Genomic DNA, 23,943 nt, shown 5'->3' on the forward strand with positions numbered 1-23,943 from the left:
CCAGTGTTGTCCCTGTCCACAACTCACAACTACCCAACCACTCATTAGAACTGATTTTGTTATTTTGTAATTCACTGTATAGTTGAATATTTGTAATTATCAAAAAGTAGCCATTTCCTTTATTGCTTTTTGAAAAATGGATTGTATTTTCCTTTTTAAGTTGTTTTTATTAACTAAAACAAATATTTTACAATATATATATAAAGTATAAAGAAAGTACAATGAACCCTCATAGTTTCACAGAACTGTATTGCCATTAACTTTTAAGTTCCTTCTTTAAACCTATCACCTCTCCCCAGAGATAATCACTACCTTAAATTTTGGGGTAATCATTGTTTTTCTTCATGGTTTTACAGCATGTTCATTCATGTATTCTTAAAATACATACACATATATTTTGTTTGCATTTTTTTAACTTTATATAAATGGAATGATTCTGTGTTTTGCTACTTGCTTTTTTCACTTAACTCGTATACCTGAGATTATTAGTATAAATGCCAAGTTTTTGCTCTTACAACCTCTGCAGCTACGAACATTCATAAAACCAATTTACAAGGTATACACTTAGAAGTGGAACTGTTCGGTCAATTCCTCTTCTGTGAAGTGTCACTGGGATTTTGTCTTTTTCTAACTGACATGTGGGAGTTAATTAATATGTTTTGGAACAATAAATATCCAAACGACGGAACTGAGAAAGAACTGAGATTAGGTTTGGAAATCCCTAAACAGCTGTTAATTTTTTAAAAGGCCCCTCCCATAGGCTTCTTACGAAAGAATTTTACAGTCTCATTTCTAAAATAAGTTTTTCCATCACCGCCAGCTTCTCTCCGTGAAACTCCCCACTTCCACGTTCCAATTCCAAAGAACTCGGGCAAACTAACCTGTGGTCTCGCAATGTTGCTAAGCAAGGAAGCCACAGCGCGCAATCGCCATGTTATCGCGAGAGTGAATCAAGTTGATCATGTGACTACCCAAGATGGCGACTCCCAGCGACGTAGAGGAGGAGGAGGCCGTTTACCTGGTAGTGAGCGGTATCCCTTCGGCGCTGCGCTCGGCCCAGTTACGGAGCTACTTTAGCCAGTTCCGGGAGCAACGCGGTGGTGGCTTTCTCTGTTTCCACTACCGGCATCGGCCTGAGCGGGCCCCTTCCCAGGCTGCTGCCGACTCTGCCCTGGCTCCTACCAGTCCTGCCTCTGAGGGCCAGGTTCTCGCCCAGACTTCGGCCGCCAGCACCCGCTGTCTCTCCGCCCGGAAATCTGCTTCGGTACAGACTCGCACTTGCTGCTGCGTCGTCTCGGTACGGGGGGCGTCTCAGGCCCAGAAGTTTCTTCGCATGTACTCGGGCCGCCGGTGGCTGGATTCTCAGGGGACTTGGCTCCCGGGTCGCTGTCTTATCCGCAGACTTCGGTTACCTACCGAGACTTCAGGTAAGAGTGAGAAAGATAATAGACTGGGCCGACGGGCCTTGGAACAGAAGCATCTACCCTGGGGAATGGTGAGGCAAAGTCAGACCTCTGGTTCCAACTCATTAGGAGTTTAGGTCATTTCTGGTCACAGCGTCAGGCTCAACTTGTACATTAGGTTAACATAGCAAAAAATAAACATCGGAGAGAGGTCTATTCAGATGATCTTACGTTTTCCAATTTATTGGTTCCCTATTGAGACCTTTTTCCCAACCTGAGGAGCTGTGTTTGCACTGACACAGAAAGAAAAAATGGAAATCGGGTTTCTATCTCTTTGTTTTTCACTCTTGCACTCTCTTCCTGTTCCCTAACCTGTCCTCAGACTTGGTAAGGTGCAAATGAAGAGACTATCTCATTTTTCTGGACAGCTCCTTTTGATCACGTGAATCGTTTTGATGGGGAAACAGGAAACAGAGTCCTCCATTTCGTTCATTCAACAAATGCTTATACTGCTAAACAGTGTGTCTCTAGCCTGGTATGCAGAGAAGAGTTTGACACAGTCTGTGCTCAGTCCACAAAGGAAGACACACTTGTATAAAGGTAATTGTCAGTTATATCATTCTAATTGTTAACATTCACTGAGGTCTGCCTATGTACTAGGCACTCCTGTAAGCCCTTTATTTCCTCACTGACTTCTCACAACAAAGTTGTGATGTAAGAACTATTGTTTTTCTCATTTTATAGGTGAGGAAACAGAGAGATGCAGAAGTTATGTTACTTGCCCAAGGTAACAGAGCTAATAAAGGGCAGAGCCATAGTGCAAACCCAGACAGACTGAGCCTATGCTCCTTATCGCTAGTGCTGTGAGACGATATCGGAGGGAGAAACCAATTTCCTAAAAGGATCAGGAAATGTGGATTTTCAGTTGGGTCTGGAAAGATAAATAGGAGTTTGTAAGGAAGAATGATATTCAAGGTAAATTGCATTTGTGAAGACACCAAAATATAAAGCCCCTGAAACTTTCAGAGAATGGTAAATCACTCAGTACAGAGAGTACAAACTATGAGGGTATGGAGAGGGTGGGTTTGGTAGCAGTTGAGGCTGGAAAGGTTAGCAGGAGCCAGCTCTTGAAGAAATATGTGTCCTTGGCTGAGGTGTTGAGAAATGTGAAGAAATTGCTAGGTGGGTCTGGTCAGGGAAGGGAGGAGGGAATTGTAGAGAACTTGGGAAGAGAAGAATGTCATTAGGCTAAAGGATTTAAAGCTTGACTGAGTTCTGCCCCAAGTGTTGCTGGTGGCATCTGAGTTTTAATACATTCTTCTCCTTCTTTCCCAAGGATTGGCCTCCTTTCCCTTCAAGACCCGAAAGGAGCTACAGAGTCAAAAAGCTGACAGTGAAGCCTTCACCCTGGCTGACCTGAGACAACTACCGGAACTGAACCCACCTGTGCTGATGCCCAATGGAAATGTGGGGACTCCCTTGCGTGTATTTTTGGAGTTGATCCGGGCCTGCCGCCTACCCCCCAGGATCATTACCCAGCTGCAGCTCCAGTTCCCCAAGACTGGGTCCTCCCGGCGCTATGGCAACGTGCCTTTTGAGTATGAGGACTCAGAGGCTGTGGAGCAGGAAGACCTTGTGTACACAGCTGAGGGTGAAGAAATACCCCAGGGAGACTGCCTGGCAGGTACAACAGCCAGTCCCTGTGGAGAGCCAGAAGAGGAAGAGGAGGAAGAAGAAGAGTCTCACTCAGATGATGTGAGTACAGGGAGGCCACTCTGTCCTTGCTGGCAGCTTAGAGAGGCCCAGGCATTAATATTACCTCCCTTCAATTGTATATTACAAGTGTTCTTAACTTGGGGTCCTCAGGAGAGTTCCAAGGAACATGAGAACTCCATGACATTGAACGTAAACCTGCATTTTGAGGGGCATATATGCATTTCTTTAGGAAGAGAGGGTCCACTGCTTTTGTCAGAAGATTCTCAAAGGAGTCCTCTTTCATTCCCTCAGACAGAATGTAAAAACGGTCCGTTTTCATAGATAAAAACCTACCTACCAAGAGATGTGCAATGACTTATCTGAGGCCATCTAAAGGAGTAGAAGTAGAGCTGGAGTAGAAACCCAGTACCTCTCACTGCTTCTCTAACCTCTGTGTGCTTTCTTGTGTAACTGAAAAGTCACTTCTGTTTTTGGACCTTGAGACTGTGGGTTGAATACTAGCCTCCACTCAATTTGGTTATCAGTCTAATAGACATTTCTTCTATCTCTTGCTCCAAACTTGGTTGTCCATTCATTAAATCAGGTGAGGTGCAGTTTGTTGGGGATTTTTTTTTTTAATGCATGCTCTGAAAAAAAACTAATTCACACATGTCTTCAAAGTTCCCAGCCAGAGTGGCTAATATATAAGGACCACATTCTTAGTGTGGTACTGTCCTGATTTTTCTCCACTACCTGCTATGTAGCAGTGATTTCTAAGGCCTCCTGGGAGTTTAACTGGTACAGGGGTATCAGGGTTTCAAACAGGGAGTCATTCCATCATTCTACAGGCCCAATCAAGCATTTGTTAGGTAGAGGCTTTTCTAAGGTTCCAAAGACATATTAAGACCTACGTCCTGAGGGAGCTGATGTGGCTCCATGGTTGAGTGCTGGCTTCCCGCATACGAGGTCCCAGGTTCAATCCTTGGCCCTAGTACCTCAAAAAGCCTAATCTCCCTGAAGAGAGAGAACCAGCTTCTGGAGAGCTGTATGGCAACCTGCGTTTGAATACTGACTCTGCCACTCTTGGGGTACTTTCTTGGGCACATCACTACTCCTCGGAACCTAGGTTTTCTTGTTTGTAGAATAGGAGTCAGGGTACTTTTCTCACAGGGTTGTAGGGATGATGAAAGGAGCTGAGTAATGTGATGGCCTGATACACTGTAGACAACAAGTGTTAGTTTTTGTCTCTTCTTTCCTTGTAAAATAATGTGTAAAGGGCTAAACAGTATGTATGGATTAGCCTTGAGAAGGTCAGACAGGTGCAAGGGCTGAGCGCCCAAGTGTAGGGGGCCTTTATGTAGGTTGTAGGACTTGAAGGATGAGGAGGATTTAACTAAGTAGAGAAGATAAGGTTATGGAGAGGAGGGCAGATATTTCAGGCCGAGGGAACAAGGCCAAAAACACAGATGAAAATGAGCCAGGCTCATGGAGGAGAAGAAGAGCAAAGTATATTGAGGAACAGTCAATCAAGGCATGGAGAGATGTGTTGAGCAAGCCTCAAGTGCCAAATACGTGCCACTCCTCAGAGAAATCTGAAGGCATCGTGTCACAAGCCTGGTCTCGTGTGCCTCCTATGCGCTGAGCTGCCCTCCTTCTGGGCATGAGGTCAGGAAGCTAGACAGGTAAGTCACCTCTCCTCACCTTCTCCAGGACGAAGACCGGTGTGAGGAGTGGGAGCGGCATGAAGCACTGCATGAGGATGTGACCAGGCAGGAGCGTACAACTGAACGGCTCTTTGAGGAAGAGATTGAGCTCAAGTGGGAGAAGGGCGGCTCTGGCCTGGTGTTTTACACTGATGCTCAGTTCTGGCAGGAGGAGGAAGGAGGTAATGTTAGCCCCCAAGCCAGGGCAGGGGTGATCCCTGCTGCATTACCTCAGGATTCTCAAAGGAGAGATTGAAAAATACAAACAAAAGTCCCAAGTTCAGGAACATGTGTGTAATTCTAGATTTCGCTCTCAACAGAACTGAATATCCTTAGCCCACTCCGTTGGATGCTTTTTTTTTTGTCTCTGCAGACTTTGATGAACAGACAGCTGATGACTGGGACGTAGACATGAGTGTGTACTACGACAGAGGTAATGGACCAGGGTTGCAGTGCTGGGAGGTGGAATTGGACCTAGCCTTGCAGTGATAACTTTGCCAGACCTGCTTGGCAGAGGCTGAGACGGGCAGGGAAGGGACAGTTCCCTTGAGGTAGCCCACATGGTGGATTCCCCTCTTAAAACATCTCTAATTGAGTACATTGAGTGTTTATGTGGGCAGAACCTTTTCCCATAATCTTTGTGGAAGAGGAAGGACATGTGGGATAGCCCTCAGGGAGCTCTGGGTCTGATGGGTAGGACCTGGTAGAAATGGTCAAGAGCTCAGGCTCTGGTTAAGAATTTAGATTCTGGAATCAAAACTGACCCGCCAGCTGTCTGACCAGCCTATCATTTGTTGGCTCTCTGACTTCTCTGTTCCACAATTACCTTATTTGTAAAATGGTAGAGATATGGTTCCTACTCACGGTGAACTCACAATCTGAGAGAGATAAGTTAATATAACAGAGCTCCATAAAAATGAATAAATAAATCATGTGAGGGGGTCCTAGAAAACTGATCCCTTCCCCCCCCCATTCTGCTGGGAGGGACCTTCCTCCTCAGATGGTGGAGACAAGGATGCCCGAGACTCTGTCCAGATGCGCCTGGAACAGAGACTCCGTGATGGCCAGGAGGACGGCTCTGTGATCCAACGGCAGGTGGGCACCTTTGAGCGCCACACCAAGGTAAGCATGATGCCTAAGACTATCAGACCCGCCTTTTCCCTTCCCAAACCCGATTCCTACTTCCCACCCCCCACCACAGGAAGCCCATCTCTGAGTTTTGTTTCTTCTCTCTGCAGGGCATTGGGCGGAAGGTGATGGAGCAGCAGGGCTGGGCTGAGGGCTGGGGCCTGGGCAGCAGGTGCTCAGGGGTGCCCGAGGCCCTGGATAGTGATGGCCAGCACCCGAGATGCAAGCGTGGATTGGGGTAAGTGTTGCTAATGGGCTTCCCTGGGGACCCATGCCAGTCTTTCCGCTGTTCCCTGGTCTTCCCCTTCCCACTGGGTTTGGGATGAGTACTGAAGACTAGGGGATGAACTTGGAAGCAGAGGTCAAAGGAAAAAGTCTGTCTGCACCTTTTTTTTTTAAAAGACCAATCTTCAGGTCTTGACAGGTTTTTTTGATACCTCTTGGCATGACTCCCCCAGTCCAAGGAGTGTGGATTTGATTTGATGTGATTGCCATTAGGGAGTCACTTCCTGGTTGTTGGCACTGACTGTCAGTGGATGGATGAGGTGCCTGAAGAGCAAAGATGGAGATTTAAAGGCTCTGCCTTTGAGGGAAACCAGATATTATTTAACAGCTACATCCCTGTCCCTTCCTAAGCTCGGTTTTTTTTTTTGTTTTTTTTTTTTTGGAGGTTTGAAAGTGAGCAGCCTTCAGTGAAAGTGTTTTCTTTATCCAGGTACCATGGAGAGAAGCTACAGCCATTTGGTCAATTGAAGAAGTCGCGTGGAACTGGCTTGGGGCTCATTTCCACCATCTATGATGAGCCCCTACCCCAGGACCAGGGGGAGTCACTGCTCCGCCGCCAGCCACCCACTAGCATGAAGTTTCGAACACATATGGCCTTTGTGAGGGGTTCCAGCCGTGCCTTGGACACCCCCTCAGAGCCTGAGTGACAGGGGGATCACTTGGCAGGATGCAGCTTTCTGCCCCGGCCTTATTCGGAAGCAGAAAGGAGTCCAGGAGCCGTAAACAGAATCTGCTCCCCATTTCAGGGTGCTTTCTTCTGAACTTGCCTTCTTATTTTCTACCTCAAGGTCATTTTTACAAAAAGTCCTCTACACACCCCTTTGATATTAGGGCTTAGTGACTTTCTCCTCATTGGTGTTCTAGTCTCAAGTCCCTCTATTTGGTCTTGCCTCTTTAAGTACTTTGAAAAGCTGTATTGACTGAGGTTAACGGTATACCCTTCCTTGGGAAGTCTGAAAGGGGTCACCATGAAAGAGAAGGAAAAGGAGAGTTGTAGGGTACAGGAGAAATGGTCTTGGAGCCAGCCCTCCACTGCCATCTGTCTTCTGCTCCTCCTTGCCTAGGATGGGGCAGCGGAGACTCGGTGCGAGAAGGTCCAGGTCTGCGACGTGTGGGGAGAATAAAGAAGTTTACGACTGGAGTTATCTGTTTCTCTTTACATTTGGTCCTGGAGGAAGGTGGGCGAAATCCCAAGATAACGCTCTCCCTTTCGCCACCCCCCTTTCGCCACCCCGCCTCTCCCTCGGTGGCGCAGGAAGGCGGCTGCGCGGCCCCGCCTCTCGGCTCCGTCCCGGGAGGCCGCCGTGAGGGCGGGACTTCCTGTCTGGCCTTCACTGTTTCCGACGTCGTCCGGAAGAGCGTTGGTCTTGATTAGTGCCGGGCTGTTTGGTCCCTTGCACGGCTTTGGCTCCCGCCATTCTGCTTTAGGCCGTCTCCGGGCCTCCCCGCCGGCCCTCTGCGAAGTACAGTTGAGGATCCGTTCGCCGGCCGGGCCTCTCGGGCCGGGTTTTCCCGCTGGGCTTCCCTGCTCTTCACTGGTCTGAGTTCCATCCATGGCGGGCGCCGCCACGGCCACGGCCTTCGGGCAGGCGGTGATCGGTCCGCCAGGATCCGGGAAGACCACGTACTGCCTGGGCATGAGTGAGTTCCTGCGCGCGCTGGGCCGACGCGTGGCCGTGGTGAACCTAGATCCGGCCAATGAGGGTCTGCCGTACGAGTGCGCCGTGGACGTGGGCGAGCTAGTGGGGCTGGCGGACGTGATGGACGCGCTGCGGCTGGGGCCCAACGGCGGCTTGCTCTACTGCATGGAATACCTCGAGGCCAATCTGGACTGGCTGCGTGCCAAGCTCGAGCCCCTCCGCGGTCATTACTTTCTCTTCGATTGCCCCGGCCAGGTGGAGCTCTGCACGCACCACGGCGCCCTGCGCAGCATCTTCTCCCAGATGGCGCGGTGGGACCTCAGGGTGCGTTTGGGTTGGGCAGACCCATTGTGCAGATGGAGGAGTCAAGGTTCAGGGAGGGAGGTCAGGTGCCACGCCCCCACGTCACTCGGTGAAGTAGGGGCCACGTCACTTTGGAGTAAAACGTGTTTGAGTTAGAATTCTGGCCTTGCCACTGATTGTTGTACCTGGATAAATGAGTTCATCTCTCTGAAACTCCGTTTTCTCATTAATATAAATGTGTTATACCCAACTAGAGGTTATTAGAATTATAGAAGAGGTTATGTGGAAAGTGGCATGGTGTGGTTGTGAATTGGTGGACAAATAAGTGCAAAGATGTGGTGGAAAGTGAACCAGTTGCCCACTGGGAGGTCCAGTGCTAGACATCTTGTAAGAAAAAAATGCTCCTCCTCTGGAGGCTAGGGTGGCTATTAGCATGAAACAGAAGCAGGAGACTAATGGGGAAAGTTTGCACCATCTGATGGGATGACCTAGGCCCTGATATTCCTGTCCTCCCCAGGCCTCTCTCACTTTGTCTCTTTCTCGCCTCCCAGCTGACTGCTGTCCATCTGGTGGATTCTCACTACTGCACAGACCCAGCCAAGTTCATTTCAGTTTTGTGCACCTCCCTGGCCACCATGCTGCACGTGGAGCTGCCCCATGTCAACCTCCTCTCCAAGATGGACCTCATTGAGCACTATGGGAAGCTGGGTAAGGGCTCCTGAACCTGTGAGGCAAGAAGCAGGCAGCGGCTGGGTAGGAGTGAAGCAGAGATTTTGGCTGAAGGATACTACCTCCAGGAACCCTGATGATAGGAGCCACAGGCAGGTCCTGGCCCCTGACCCATTTATTTTGTGTCACTCTGCCATATAGAGAGCTGCATATGGTGATGTGCATTATGAAGGAACTAAAACAAGGTGCTTTGACAGTGAGTGGCTGGGAATGAGGGTTCTCCTAAGGTAATGACATCTGCCTTTAGAGACCTGAATGACAAAAAGGAGTAAGCCCAGGGAGGACTTGAAGAGGGACTAGTAGGGGGAGAGGCCCTGAGGTAGGAAAGAGCTTTCTGTGTTCAAGGAAAAGGGGGGATGAGGGTGGGGAAGAGTCCAAATTAGCTAGATAGTGGTACAGGAAAGTGGTAGGAAATAAGTGTCAGAGAGGTCAGCAGAGGCCAGACTCTGTACACTGTATGCACAGAGGAAAGCCATTGATGAATATTAAGTAAGGAGTGGCATGATCTGAAAAGATCATTTTGGCTGCTTTGTGAAGAATAAATTAAAAGGGGTAAGAGTGAAAGCAAAGGTAAGCTAGGAGGTTTTTGCAATAGCCCTATGTTGGTAGTGGACATGGAGAGAAGTGGATAGATTCAAAACTTACCCAAGACGTAGAATTGATGAGAAATTGCCTGGGCTTGGACATTGTGGATAAAAGGAGACAGAGGAATTAAGGATGACGCTTAAGTTTCTGACCAAGCCAGTGGAAAGGTGTGAGTGCCATTTGTTGAGAGGGGGAAGACTGAGGGAAATGCTGACTGTTATAAGGCAGGGTAGTGGCCCAGGGGCCCAAGAGCCAGCATTTTTTTATTTCTTGCCAAATTAGTGCTCTCTAGAGCTGGGAGCAACAGAACCCGAGCTAGCATCTCCAGGCACAAAGGAATGTAGAGAAGAGTAGGTAAAAAGCAGGGAGGGAGGTTTTTGGGAAAAGACAAGTCAGGGGCCTTGTCCAGGGAGGCCCACTGGCTGCCAGTCAGGACATGGAGGCATGTCAGCACTGTGGAGGGAGCACTGCAGCCCAGTGTCTAGGTCCATCTCTTGGCAAGCCCCAAAACCCCATTTTATCTGTGCCCAAGTTTGCATTCCTCCCGAGCCCCTCTCCCTTTTACAGTCTCCAACCCAGATGGCTATATGGTGTCTCTCTAGTTCTGACTCTCCCTGGTTATCCTCACAAAAAACTGATTTGCAAACCAGATGAAGAAACTGAGACCCAGAGACAATTGTCCAAAGTCATTCCCACAGTTAATAAGTTAGCTGAAATGCAATCCAAATCCAAGTATATCTGGCTGCATTTTGTCATTTCTCAGTGCCAGTGTACCTGTCAGGCAATCTACAAAGTTTTTGTTGGAATGCCTAGGACATCCTTTGTTTTCCAACAGAGAAATCAACTTCTGATCATCCCATTTCTTATTGAACTTGGAGGCAGAACACAGGGAGTGAGTTGATTGATCTCCAATAGCCTGATGCTCCCAGCTCACTTTGGGACATATCTGCCAAGCAGCCTAAATGCTTGCATGTTCTGGGCAGAAATAGTGCCAGTGGAGGGAGTCCACTTTCTTTTTTATTTTTTTCAATAGGATTTCTTTTTTCTTTTTTTTTTTTCTTTTTTTTTTTTTAAATTTTTTTTTTTTTGGTAAGATTTATTTATTTATTTAATTTCCCCCCCTCCCCTGGTTGTCTGTTCTTGGTGTCTATTTGCTGCGTCTTGTTTCTTTGTCCGCTTCTGTTGTCGTCAGCGGCACGGGAAGTGTGGGCGGCGCCACTCCTGGGCAGGCTGCACTTTCTTTTCACGCTGGGCGGCTCTCCTCACGGGTGCACTCCTTGCGCGTGGGGCTCCCGCACGCGGGGGACACCCTTGCGTGGCACGGCACTCCTTGCGCGCATGGCCAGCTCCACACAGGTCAAGGAGGCCCGGGATTTGAACCGCGGACCTCCCATATGGTAGACGGACGCCCTAACCACTGGGCCAAAGTCCGTTTCCCTCTTTTTTCTTTTTTTTAAGATTTATTTATTTATTTCTCTCCCTTCCCCCCGGTTGTCTGTTCTCTGTGTCTGTTTGCTGTGTCTTCTTTGTCCGCTTCTGTTGTCAGCGGCACGGGAATCTGTGTTTCTTTTTGTTGCGTCATCTTGTGTCAGGTCTCATGTGTGCGGCACCATTCCTGGGCAGGCTGCACTTTCTTTCGCGCTGGGCGGCTCTCCTTACGGGGCGCACTCCTTGCGAGTGGGGCTCCCCTACGCGGGGGACGCCCCTGCGTGGCAGGGCACTCCTTGAGCACATCAGCACTGCGCATGGGCCAGCTGCACACGGGTTAAGGAGGCCCGGGGTTTGAACCGCGGACCTCCCATGTGGTAGATGGACGCCCTAACCACTGGGCCAAGTCCGCTGCCAGGAGCCCACTTTCTTTGTTTTGTGTTCATAGAACTGAATCAGGGATCTCAGAATCTTCCAGTCTGGTCTCTTCATTTAATGTTAAGAAGAAACGAGCCCAGAAAGGGAAGTGATTTACCCCAGAGACCATCCTGGGTATTAAAATGTAGCATTCATTCAATTGGTCCAGCATTTATGAAGTCCTTAAAGTGTGTGTGCCAGGCCGGGAGATCCCATCTTGACTGTGAGCTCCTTGAGGAGGGAGCCATGTTTACCGCCTGTGTTCCAGTGCCAACACAATTCTTGGTACATGTTTGTTGTCATCATTTACTATCATTGATGAAGTACTACTCTGTACCAGGCACTGGGGTTTATCGCATTTAATCAGTACGCCCTGAGGTGGATACCTGCCCATATAGCTAGTACACAGCAGAGCCAACAGCCATAAATAAGTATTCTCTTATTCACCTCATTTTACTGCCTCAACAAATATTTGTTGAATGAATGAGTAAATGAAGGCAAAGGAAGAAAGAAAGTATGGTCCCTATCCTCAGATCTTTGACCCTATGCCAGCTGCTTCTGAACTCTGATCTCTCTCCTTAGCCTTCAACCTGGACTACTACACCGAGGTCCTGGACCTCTCCTACTTGCTTGACCACCTAGCTTCCGACCCCTTCTTCTGTCACTACCGCCAGCTCAATGAGAAACTGGTGCAGCTCATAGAAGACTACAGTCTGGTCTCCTTCATCCCTCTCAACATCCAGGTACTGGGGACTAGGAGGCCTCTTCTTGGCTTTAGGTCCTAACAGAGCCTGGGACGGCACCAAGCCAAGGGTACCAACAAAGGTCTTTGTTCTGTGTTGGGCCCCTTTGGCTTTACGACCTGGGGCTGTGGTAAGCAGGTTTTCAGTAAAGGGGGTGGACCAGACTTCTGTCCTGTCTGTTCTGTTCCACTAGATCCTCTTTACACACAGTCCCTCTTCATTGTGAAAATGGATGAATTCAGAAATGCAAGGGACCTGAACAGCGATGTCTCTAAGTCTCTTTCAAAATGGGTAACCTCCCATTGACTTTTCAGATTGATACTCAACCCCTGTGCCATTGACCATGTACCTTGCAAAGATAAAAACCAGGGAGACCCAGGTACATATTAGAATCCTTACAGTGATTAGCCTTGAGGTAATTTGTCTCTTCTGAAAAGAATAGATTGAATCCTCTAACATCAGTCATATCGACTACAACTTATTGAAGGCTTTTTCTGTGCCCCAGGCCTTGTGCTAAGGATTCTACACACATTATCTGGATCTGTCCTTCCCACCATCTTATTGCTGTAACATCTGGCCCATCTCCCATCCCCCACCCACTCAGTGCAGAGCTAGCCCATATTCCTAGTACGAATCCCCAGTTCTGGTTCTGGAGGGCGCAGAGTAACCCTTGTGCACATAATGGGAGCATGGATGTCTGGCCCAATCTCTGGTGGTGGCCTGAGGGACTCACTATCCCAGATCTTCCCTGTGTGTTTGTAAAAGGCAACTTACATACTCTCCTACTGAACACTCTGGGAGATTAGTCAAGTCATGCTGCCAGGGGCAAAGGATTGCTGGCTATAAGGACATACAGTGCAGTGCCTGGGACTGTGAGGATACTTTTCCTGGGGAAGATATGACATGCAGAACCATGTATGGGGGAATTCCTAGGTCCGTGTATACATGCACAGAACAAATGGCATACACAAAAAGGATCAGGGAGGCCCCTATACTTTGGCCTGGAGCTACTCTCCACACTCTCTTTATGGATAAACTCTGGGGAAGAGGACTTAAACAGGACAGTCTGAGAAAGACTGGGATACCTGTTTTTTGTTTTTGTTTTCATTAGCTCCTGGCATTCATAATATTAGCTGGATACAGACTTAAGGAACAGACACATCAGAGTCTAAACTCTAGCAAAAACTAACTAAATTATCAAAGTGACCAGGTTTCAACAAAATTTAACAAAACATACAAAGAAACAAGAAGTGATGGCTCAGTTAAAAGAGAAGATTAAAACATCAATGAGGGCGGTGGATTTGGCCCAGTGGTTAGGGCGTCCGTCTACCACATGGGAGGCCCGCAGTTCAAACCCTGGGCCTCCTTGACCCATGTGGAGCTGGCCCATGTGCAGCGCTGATGTGTGCAAGGAGTGCCATTCCACGCAGGGCTGTCCCCCGCGTAGGGGAGCCCCACACGCAGGGAATGCACCCCGTAAGGAGAGCTGCCCAGCGCAAAAGAAAGTGCAGCCTGCCCAGGAATGGCGCCGCACACACGGAGAGCTGACACAACAAGATGACGCAACAAAAAGAAACACAGATTCCCATGCCGCTGACAACAGAAGCAGATAAAGAAGAAAACATAGCAAATAGACACAGAGAACAGACAACCGGGGGGGTGGAGTGGGAGAGAAATAAACAAATAAAATCTTAAAAAAAAAAAAAATCAATGAGGAGTATCAGACCTGGGATATTCCAGACAAAGACTTTTAAAAAATGTTCCTAAGTATGCTCAGAAAGCTAAAAGAAAACATGGCTAAAGAACTTAAGAAATCAGTAGAACAATAGATGGACATAGAATAATCAATAGAGAAATGGAAATTATGAAAAGGAACCAAACAGGGCTGAAGACCAAAGTAACAGAAATTTAATATATTCCTAGAGGAATTCAACAGTACTTTGGAGTTGGCAGAAGAAAGAAATCAGTGAACTTGAAAATAAGACAATTGATATCATCCAGTCTGAGGAGCAGAAAGAGGAAAGACTGAAGAAAAGTGAAAAGAGCTTGAGGAATCTGTGGGATGCCATCAAGTGTACCAATATACACATTAGGGATATCCTAGAAGGAAAAGAAAGAGACAGAGAGAATACTCAAAAAAATAGTGACTGAGAACTTACCAAATGTAACGAAAGACATGAATAAACATGCAGAATGTTGGCGAACCTAAATAGCCCATTCCATGCCATGTTATAACTAAATGCCATATGTCAAATGCCATAGATAAGGAGGAAATTCTGAAAGCCGCAAGAGAAAAGCAACATGTCACATACAAGGGAGCTTCAATAAGATTAAGTTCCAATATCTTTTTTAAGATTTATTTTTTATTTATCTCATCCTTCCCCTGTTGTCACTCGCTCTCTGCTCTCTGTGTCTGCTCATCTCTTTAGGAGACACCAGGAACCGAACCTAGGACCTCCCAAGTGGGAGAGAGGCACTCAATTGCTTGCGCCACCTCCACTTCCTGCTTTGTTGTGTCTCTCATTGTGTTTTCTTTTTGTGTCTCCTTGTTGCATCAGTTCACCACACCAGCCTGTCACACTAGCTCACTGTCTTTCTTGTCTGCTTTCAGAGGTACTGGAAACCACACCTGGGAACGCCCATGTGCTAGGCAGGCGCTATATCGCTTGAGCCACATCTGCTTCCCTTAAGTGCCAGTTTAAACCATGGAGGCAAGAAGGCAGTGGAAAGACATTTTTAAAGTACTGAAAGCAGAAAATTGGTAACCATGAATTCTGTGCCAACAAAACTACCTTTCAGAAATGAGGGAAAAGGGGAAGCAGATGTGGCTCAAACAATTGAGCTCCTGTCTACCAAATAGGAAGTCCAGGGTTTGATTCCTGGTGCCTCCTGGTGAAAGCAAGCTGGCCCATGTGGTGAGCTGGCCTGCATGGTGAGCTGGCCTGAGCAACGTGCTGGCCCACGTCATGAGCTGGCTTGAGCAGAGTGCTGGCCCACATGGTGAGCTGGCCCAAGCAGAGAACTGGCACAGCAAGATGAGACAAAAAGAAACACAGAGGAGAGACAATAAAGAGATGCAACGGACCAGGATGCTGAGGTGGTACAAGAGATCGAGCACCTCTCTCCCAAATGGAACGTCCCAGAATCGGTTTCTGGTGCTGCCTAAATAGAAGACAAACAGACACAGAAGAATGCACAGCAAATGTACACAGAGAGCAGACAATGAGGTGTGGGGGGTGGATAAATCTTTGAAAAGAAAATTAGGGAAAAGGAGAGCATGTGTAGATCAGTGGTTGAGCACCTGCTTTGCATGTACAAGACCCTGGGTTCATTCCCTGGTATCTCCTAAAAAAAAATGATGGGAAGTGGACTTGGCTCAACAGTTAGAGCGTCCCCCTACCACATGGAAGGTCTGTGGTTCAAACCCAGGGCTTCCTTGATCCATGTGGGGCTGGCCCATGCACAGTGCTGATACGTGCAAGGAGTGCCGTGCCACGCAGGGGTGTCCGCCACATAGGGGAGCCCCACATGCAAGGAGTGCGCCCCATAAGGAGAACCGCCCTGTGTGAAAGGAAGTTCAGCCTGCCCAGGCTGCACACACGGAGAGCTGACGCAGCAAGAAGTGACACAGATTGCCAGTACTACTGACAACAATAGAAGCAGACACAGAAGAACACACAGTGAATGGACACAGAGGACAGACAACTGGAGCAGGGGGGGGAAGGGGAGAGAAATAAGTAAAAAAGTCTTAAAAAAAAAATGAGGGAGGAATTAAGGCATTCTCAGATAAATAAAATTTTAGGAACTTGATCGCCAATAGACCAGCCCTGCAGGAAATGCTAAAGGGGGTTCTGCAAGTTGAAAGGAAAGGAAAGCTAGATAATTGACTGAAGCCGTAGGAAGAAATAAAGATCTCTGATAAAGATAATGACATGGGTAAATAAAAATACTGGTACTTTTGTATTTTTTGTATATTTATGTATTTTTATTAGAGAACTTATGAGCTTACAAAACAATCATGCAAACATGCATAATGTGTAATGTGCAGAATTCCCATACATCACTCTTCCACTGATACCTTACATTGTTGTGGAACGTTTTTTACAGATTATGAAAAAACATCATCAAATTATTACCACTAATTATAAATACAAGTGTTATTGTATTTTTTTTTACGTACTGGGATTTGAACCAGAATCTCATACATGTGAAGCAGACACTCAGCCTCTGAGCTACACACATTCTTCTACTATTGTATTTTAATTTGTAGCTCTACTCTTTACTTCCTTCAGAATCTAAAAGGCAGGCACATAAAATGTAATGATAAATCTGTTGTTTTGGATCACTATGTATGTATATGTAATTTATGATAAGAACTATATAAAGGTGAGGGGACAGAGAGGTATAGGAACATAGTTTATGTGTGCTATTGAAGTTAAGTTGGTATCAAAGCAGACGAGACTGTTAAACAGAATGTTAAATTTAAGCCCCATGGTAACTACAAAGATAATATCAGAATATACCAACTCATAAGATAGGAGGTAGAGTATAGGTTACCAGGGGTGGGGTCAGGGGCAATGGGTAGTTAATGCAAAATGAGTGTAAGGTGAAGGGAAAGTTCTCCTGATGGTGGTGAGGGTATTAGAATATTGTGAATGTGATTAATCCCATTAAATGATGTGCTTGAGAGGGGGTGGAATGGGAAGATTTATGTAGCTAAGTACTGTGCCAGATACTGGAGATAACTCAGTAAATGGGTCCTTAACCTCAAAGGGTACACAGTCGAGTAGGGAGACAGATGAGTTAAGAGGCATTTATAAGATGGTAAGGTCAGAACTGTGGTAGGGATAAACCTAAGGGACTGTGGGTATGCCTGTGAGAAGCTTATCTCTTCTAATCAGGGTGGGTTGGTAATCACAGTAGGTTGGTCATCAGGGAGGATGGGATTTGGCCAGGCTGCTGGGAAGATATAGGGGTACTCAAGCAGTTTGGTATGACTTAAGTTCCTCACACATCTGTTTTCACTTACAGAGTTCTTTCTGTCCTTCCTACCCAGGACAAAGATAGCATCCAGCGAGTCCTACAGGCTGTGGATAAAGCCAATGGCTACTGCTTCGGGGTCCAAGAGCAGCGAAGCCTGGAGGCCATGATGTCTGCCGCAATGGGAGCTGACTTCCATTTCTCTTCGTATCCTTGCTCTCTAGCCTCACCCTCTTCCTGGCCATAGCCAAGAGGATGAGACCTGTAGCTCAGAGATGACTATAGGAGTTGCAGTCACCAGCCTTATAGGTGACTGATTTCATACTGACAATTTGGGCTCCCTGGGGACAGTCACTCATTTTTCAAAGGCTTGGCCCTCAGAAGGCTTCATTGTTCATTGAACCTGAGAATGAGGGTGGAAGTTGACCAGAAGGAGCAACAATACAGAGGTCCAGAAATGAGAGGCTGTTGGGCATTTGGATGGAATACAGAGGGTTCACTCTGCCTGGTGTACTGAGTATGAAAAAGGCCAGGGAGATGCAGATGTGCAGGGGAGGTAGGCAGGGCTGGCTCTGGATAGCTTGAGTGTCTTTCTAAGGAGTTTGTGGACTTTAGCTTATGGGTGGGCAGCATAGCTTATGTTGAACAGAGCATGACATGATCAATTGTACATTTTAGAAAAACCCTTCTGAGTGTGGAAAATGCATTTAAGGACTGATTGTGGGCATGAGAATTCTTGGATTCTTTTTAGATAGAAGGGGTGAAACACTTGCAGTGAGTATAGAAAGAAGGATGTGGATTTGAAAACTATTAAGGTGTCCTAAATTATGATATTTGATCAACCCCAATTTCTTACTCAGACCCCACACCAGCCCTCAAGCCAGCCAGGCTCACAGGTTACAGGCTCCGTCAGTTAGACTCACTCACTGTCTTTTCCTTTATGAGTTTGTGGGTTTTTTTGTCCTTCCTGTCCCACTTTCCTGCTGTCCTAGAGAGATAGAAGGTAACCCTGTAGCCCAAGCAGAAATTTGTTACTTTTTTTGAGTCCTGTAAGTTCCCTCCCTTGGCAGAAAAGAGAATTCACAAACATTTGTTGAATACCTACTGTTTGTTAGATGCTACTTCTTATTCATTGTCTATTTAATCCTCACGGTAACTCTTCAGGGAATATTTTACAGATGAGAAAAAAATGAAGTGACAAAATAAGATTTGAGCCCCTACAGTCTGGTTTCAGGGTATGTGCCATGCCGCAGAGCTGGAGGGTTAGCAATCTATGGTCCTTGGATCCTCAGCCATGTGGGTAGGAGGCAAATTTAGAAGCATTTGGATCAGCATGCTTTGGGGTGCTTCTTAGGCCCAATTGGTACCTGTTACCTGTGGCCTGAAGATACAATTAATCAGGAAGGAAAGGATATGGGAAGAATCTGCCAGACATGGTTGGGGGGGTGGGCGTCCATGGAGGTCAGATCCTACCCAGACCAGTTCCCCATTCTCTGCCTATGCTATCAGCCTTGACATACCCTCCCTCAGTACCCTGGGCATCCAGGAGAAGTATCTGGCATCCTCGGACCAGTCAGTGGAGCAGGAAACCATGCAGCTATAGCAAAAAGCTGGGCCCTGGAGGGCAGGACTCAGAACTGCAGCCCTAGGGAAAGTGTTGGATCTTACGGGCAGCAGACAGACCAGCTAAGAGCAAATCCCAGCTGGAGCTGGGAGGCTGGCGAGGGGATACTCAGTTCTTTAAACACCAAGCAGAGCACCCACCCCGCAGTGGTGCTCATGAGCTCTGGGCTCCGCCACCAGGAACATCGAGCACTGGTCCTACTCGGGCTCCACTGGAATGTGCTACAATACAATAGCTTATTTTTAACTTTCTGTGGCTTCCAAATTCTTCAACCATCCAGGCCCAGGGGGTTGGAGCAGAACAAAGGAATGTCACCTTTCTTTAGAAGAGTCCTGTTATTTCATATAGGGCAGCATTTGCCCTAAAACACAGGCCCATACGAGAGGATTGGCACTCAGTTTCCAATTGAGTGCTTTTCTTAATCTCCAGTTTTAACAGAGAGCTGACTCCAGGCTTGAGCTTTCACAGGCAACACTTTCTAGCTAGACCTTAATAACATTTTATTTTCGTTGTATTTATTTTACAATTTTATTCTATTTTTGGCAGTTGTTACTAGTTTTCCATTTTAGTGATTGAAAGTTTACTTTAAAAATGAAATTATTGCACATTGTGAACATAGTATTACTGAATCATACAGCTTAAAAATAGTTAAAGCAACACATTTTGTGACATATTTTGCCACAATAAAAATTTTGTAATTTAAAAAAATGAAGGGTGGCAGACTTGGCCCAGTGATTAGGGCGTCCATCTGCCACATGGGAGGTCCGCGGTTCAAACCCCGGGCCTCCTTGACCCGTGTGGAGGTGGCCCATGCACAGTGCTGATGCGTGCAAGGAGTGCTGGGCCAGACAGGGGTGTCCCCTGCATAGGGGAGCCCCACGCGCAAGGAGTGCGTCCTGTAAGGAGAGCCGCCCAGCACAAAAGAAAGTGCAGCCTGCCCAGGAATGGTGCCACACACACAGAGAGCTGACACAACAAAATGACACAACGAGAAGAAACACAGATTCCCGTACCGCTGACAACAGAAGCGGACAAAGAAGACACAGCAAACAGACACAGAGAACAGACAACCAGGGTGGATGGGGGGAGGGGAGAGAAATAAATAAATCTTTAAAAATAAATAAAAATTAAAAAATGAAAGTAGTAACAAAGTGAGTAAATCTAAGTATTCTTGCACCTGGTTAAATGCAGTTCGTACTTTTAGCCGATAGGTGGCAGCCCAGATTCACTTTTGCGGTGTAGACTGGAGGCAGCCAGCGACAGATGGCCAGGGAGGGGCTCTTGTGCCAGTTTTCTTTACAGATATTCGGGCCTGTTAACGCATGTGAAGAGTTTGGCAGTTTACGAAGTGCTTCCACACACATGGCCCTCGTGATTCTCACAGCAAACCCTAGAGATAGAATAAATGGGGAATTTTACTAAGTCCCACTTTACAATTAGGACACAGAAACATGAGTTTGAACTTCTGTCACCTGGCTTTCTTTTAGCCTACTTTGCTGACTTCTTAATTGCTAGTTTCCCTCCTTTGATATCCCACAAGATTTGTAGCCAACCAGGAGAAGGAATTTAGGTACCCATAAAGTATTACTGAGTCATAAATCAAGGGGGAAGGTATGTTACCGGTGGTTTGGGCAGTTGGAGGATTCAGTTTAACAACATCTCTTCTGAAGTAATATTGAGATGGGGATGACTCTAAACTTTGCTTTCCATCTTTGGCAGCCAGAGCAGAGGATAGAAGAGTAATGGGCTCTGAGGAGGCTTCTGTAGCTGGAATAGTATGAAAGCAGCTGACCTCAGCTTCCACGCCTGGTTGTATGAGGGATAATAACTGGGTACTGCCTCCCCAGTCTCTTTCATCTGAGGAGTTCAAAGCACCTCACCCATTTTAACACCCCACACAGTAGATGGGGAGTATCAACAAAGTAGGCCAGGGAAACTGAGGCCAGGAGGCACAGCTATGGGGTCTTGAATCCTGACACCCAGGCTACTAGACAAATCCCTCATCAGCTACAGTGTGAGGGTGGGTGCTTCGTTTTTTCAAACAACCAATAGTTGTGGTCATAGGTTTTGATGCTTGCCCCATCATGGAGGCCCCAGATCTCCTCAAAGGCCTCCAAGCGTGGGGGCCGAAAGGCGTCCCTTAGAGCTTTATGGCCTCATATCCAAGCATCCTTAGCATTTATTCTCTGCAATCATGGAGTGGAGAAGTAGGGAAACAATCCGAAACTTTATTGCCAGGCCTTTGACATGACAGCAAGCGTGTTTTATTCCCCAGTAAAGTAGCTTCTGCTCATGTCCCAGTGATAATAAAATGAATTTCTATTCCCCTGTGCACACACTGACAAGATGGGGAGGAGACAGCACAATGTAGAAAGGAGGAGACACCTAGATTCCAGGTGAGGCCTATTCAGGTTGAAACATGTAGGCTAAGAGAAAGACCATCCTCCAACATGGCTGGCACATAGTAGCCATTCTTAAGGGTTTTTTCCTTGCCTGATAAAACTTTAGAAAAGTAAAAGACCTGTTAAATGAAAAGAAAAAAATAAGTCACCTATAATTCCATAACAGAAATAATCAGTATTATATTTATAATCTAAAATAAATTTTCTATTTAAAGGTATCAATATATTTTGTGTATTTTCTTTGTCTTATTTTTCTGTCAATACAGAGATGATATAGTATTTATATATAAGTGGGATATTTCATAATTATGACTTGCTTTTTTCCATTAAAAGTATTTCATGTAATTAAAAATATAGAGACCTTTTAATGTTTATCTGTGGTATATTCTGTGGTATGGCTATGGCATTATTTCCCTCTCTAGACTTCCATGATTAGCCTTTAAGTCATTGACAATTTTTTGCTAATGTGAATAGTGCTGTGATTACCATCTTTGTACCCAATCTTTGTGTGAGTCTCTGATTTTTTCCTTATTATAAAGTCCTAGATCAGAATAACTGTATTTTCCAGGTTCTAGATTCATTTTGCCAAAATGCTTTCCAGAAAAATGCTACTTTGTACTGTCCCTGCCAGTGTGTGAAAGTACTCAATCTCACTCCCAGACCACACTTGGCAATTTTAAACTTCTGGAAAGAGGAAACCCTAAGTGGCTCTAGGTGCCTTACAATCAACCTTACTGGTCATCTCTGTTAACCACTGCCATTAAGATACAGGCATTTCTTGGCTCTGAATTGGAGACCCCTAACATTTGAGATACAGCGCTTCTACCTTGTCAGAGCCACAGGTAACTAGAAAGACTTCCAACACAGGCTTAGGCATGAGGATAACACATTCATTCTGCTGTCAGCTGTTTCTGAATTAGCAAAATGCTCAACCCCATTTGGCTGAGACTAGGAAGGCTGATCCCATTAAAGTCTGTGGGAAAGGAGGAAAGGAAGGTAGGTTTTAGGGGTTCTCTGTCCCTTCTTAACTCCTGAGAAGGGAAAGGGGGTGACTTCAGATTCATCCCAGCAATACCCAAGACCCACCTCGATTTTGAAAGCAGTAGGGAGGCCCAACTACCCCGTAATCCTAGAGGGAAATTCTCCAGCAAGCTGAGCAGCTCCCTTCTTTTCCCCCTTTCTTCTCTCTTGCCCCTGACTGATCTCCCCACTTCCTCTTTCTCTGTCCTTTAGGAAGGAGAGAGACTTCAAATTCATGCCTCTTCTAGCCAAGGAGATGGCCCCAGGAGCCCAGGTATCCAGGAAGGCTTAGACTGAGGGAGAGAGAATGAGCTGGGGATTTAGGACCCAAATGAGGTGAAAAAAGACTTGACTCAGTAAAAGAGTCTAGGCTAAAATACACAGCAAGGTTTTCTTTTTTCTCCTTATTCTAAAGCTCTGGGACAGAGGAGGGAAATAAGAGACCTCTTCAAAGCCACCCCAAGTAAATATAAAATCTACAGCAGTGTGCTTGCTGTACAATTATAGTTTCAAGAAATATCCTTTAGTGCTCACCTTCATACTGATTGTCACCTCTAAGCTCTTCCTTTATTTAATACTGGAGCCTCCACATTGCTTTGTAGAATCATAGAAACAGCAAAGAAAGGAGATTGGAGACATGGTTTAAGATTTCCCCCTAACTCAAAGTCTTACCAGAGGTTACAATCTCTTCTGAGCTAAAAGTTCCCTTTACAGTAGCACAAGGAAATTTCAGGTTAGTTTTACTCTGGAGGAAGAAAGGAGGAAAATATATTTCTTTCTCCTTCCCTCACTTCCTTCCCTTTTAACAAATATTAAATACCTTAATATGATGCCTTAAATGTTGTTCCTAGCCACAGATTGAAGACTCCATGGTTTTCAGAGTCTGGAATTGCCCTCTTTTATCACCAGACAAGTAAAGAGTTAAACATCCCAGAGTGCAGTAAGAAGATTGGGTGGAGATGAGAGATGAATCAACCTCTGACACCCCCAGGGTGACATACCTGTCTGCTGCCCCCACAGACATTCCAGGCTCCTGACTCATTGAGTAGGTGGGGTTTAGGGGAGTTCTGAGGGGAGAGGGGCCTACCCTACAGAAACCTACCCACACACATACACAAACCACACACATACAGAACAAGAAATGGAGGTGGGCGTCCTTGTGAGCAGGGTAAAAAATCTAAAGGGGCAAAGGATGGAAGCAAGTTAAGGGAACCTAAACTTGGTGAATGAGCCAAGAAATTGGTCCACTACACAATCTTTTCTCATTTAAGGCAATTTCTTTCTGCTGGGGCCTAGGGTGGAGTTAGACTGAGAATGGAGTAAGAACAAGGCGTTCTTGATTCTTAGAAAGTCAAAGAGAGGAACAGGACAGCATAGCAGAAGGTGGTTATTTTCAAATGTATTTTTAGTTCATGAAACTCCAATATACAAAACAGACATGCGTGGCTATTTTAGCCAAAGTGTGTGGAAATGGGAAACCCTGATCACTGCACTCCCACCCCATGGCAGCTTCTGGGGAACCTTCTGAACACACTTCATAAACAACTGCTGTAGTTTAAAACTCATGGGCCCCTTTCACATTAGTACGCAAGGATGAATATAAAACCTGTAATATTACACCAAAAACATATAGGAGCCGATAGACTAATAATGTAAATCATAATGTAAAACGTAGAATAACTAAAAATTTAGAAAATTGTATAGCTGAAAATATAAAACACAATGTAAACACAAATGTTACCTTGTTTGAAAGCTATTGTCTCAATATCTGTACATCAATTTCAGTAAATATGGTATGAATATGTTAAAAGATTATTGCTGTGGAAGGGAAAAGGTTTTATATTGGATATGTGGAAGT

The 23,943-nt window shown here is 46.1% G+C and overlaps 2 protein-coding genes across 4 annotated transcripts; both read left to right on the forward strand.

Annotated features, from left to right (window-relative positions):
- The first annotated feature begins 953 nt into the window (after positions 1 to 953).
- On the forward strand, positions 954 to 7,355 carry GPATCH3 (G-patch domain containing 3). 3 transcript variants are annotated; one of them, XM_004478765.4, is made up of 8 exons: positions 958 to 1,427; positions 1,786 to 2,003; positions 2,740 to 3,158; positions 4,809 to 4,983; positions 5,175 to 5,234; positions 5,802 to 5,923; positions 6,040 to 6,167; positions 6,645 to 7,355. In XM_004478765.4, the coding sequence occupies exons 2-8, from the start codon at positions 1,859 to 1,861 to the stop codon at positions 6,859 to 6,861; spliced, it is 1,266 nt and encodes a 421-aa protein (XP_004478822.1). In that variant the 5' UTR covers positions 958 to 1,427; positions 1,786 to 1,858; the 3' UTR covers positions 6,862 to 7,355. The 3 variants fall into 3 exon arrangements, with proteins under 3 accessions (XP_004478821.1, XP_004478822.1, XP_004478823.1); XM_004478766.4 differs by having other exon boundaries at positions 962 to 1,427; positions 1,832 to 2,003; XM_004478764.3 differs by lacking the exon at positions 1,786 to 2,003 and having other exon boundaries at positions 954 to 1,427.
- Positions 7,356 to 7,456: 101 nt separating this feature from the next.
- GPN2 (GPN-loop GTPase 2) lies at positions 7,457 to 21,448 on the forward strand. Its single transcript, XM_004478763.4, has 5 exons — positions 7,457 to 8,178; positions 8,709 to 8,865; positions 11,899 to 12,059; positions 17,116 to 17,246; positions 18,570 to 21,448. The coding sequence occupies exons 1-5, from the start codon at positions 7,768 to 7,770 to the stop codon at positions 18,640 to 18,642; spliced, it is 933 nt and encodes a 310-aa protein (XP_004478820.1). The 5' UTR covers positions 7,457 to 7,767; the 3' UTR covers positions 18,643 to 21,448.
- Positions 21,449 to 23,943: the final 2,495 nt, after the last annotated feature.

The sequence above is a fragment of the Dasypus novemcinctus genome, chromosome 9, assembly GCF_030445035.2.
Source record: "Dasypus novemcinctus isolate mDasNov1 chromosome 9, mDasNov1.1.hap2, whole genome shotgun sequence".
In the NCBI taxonomy this organism is placed as follows: domain Eukaryota; kingdom Metazoa; phylum Chordata; class Mammalia; order Cingulata; family Dasypodidae; genus Dasypus; species Dasypus novemcinctus.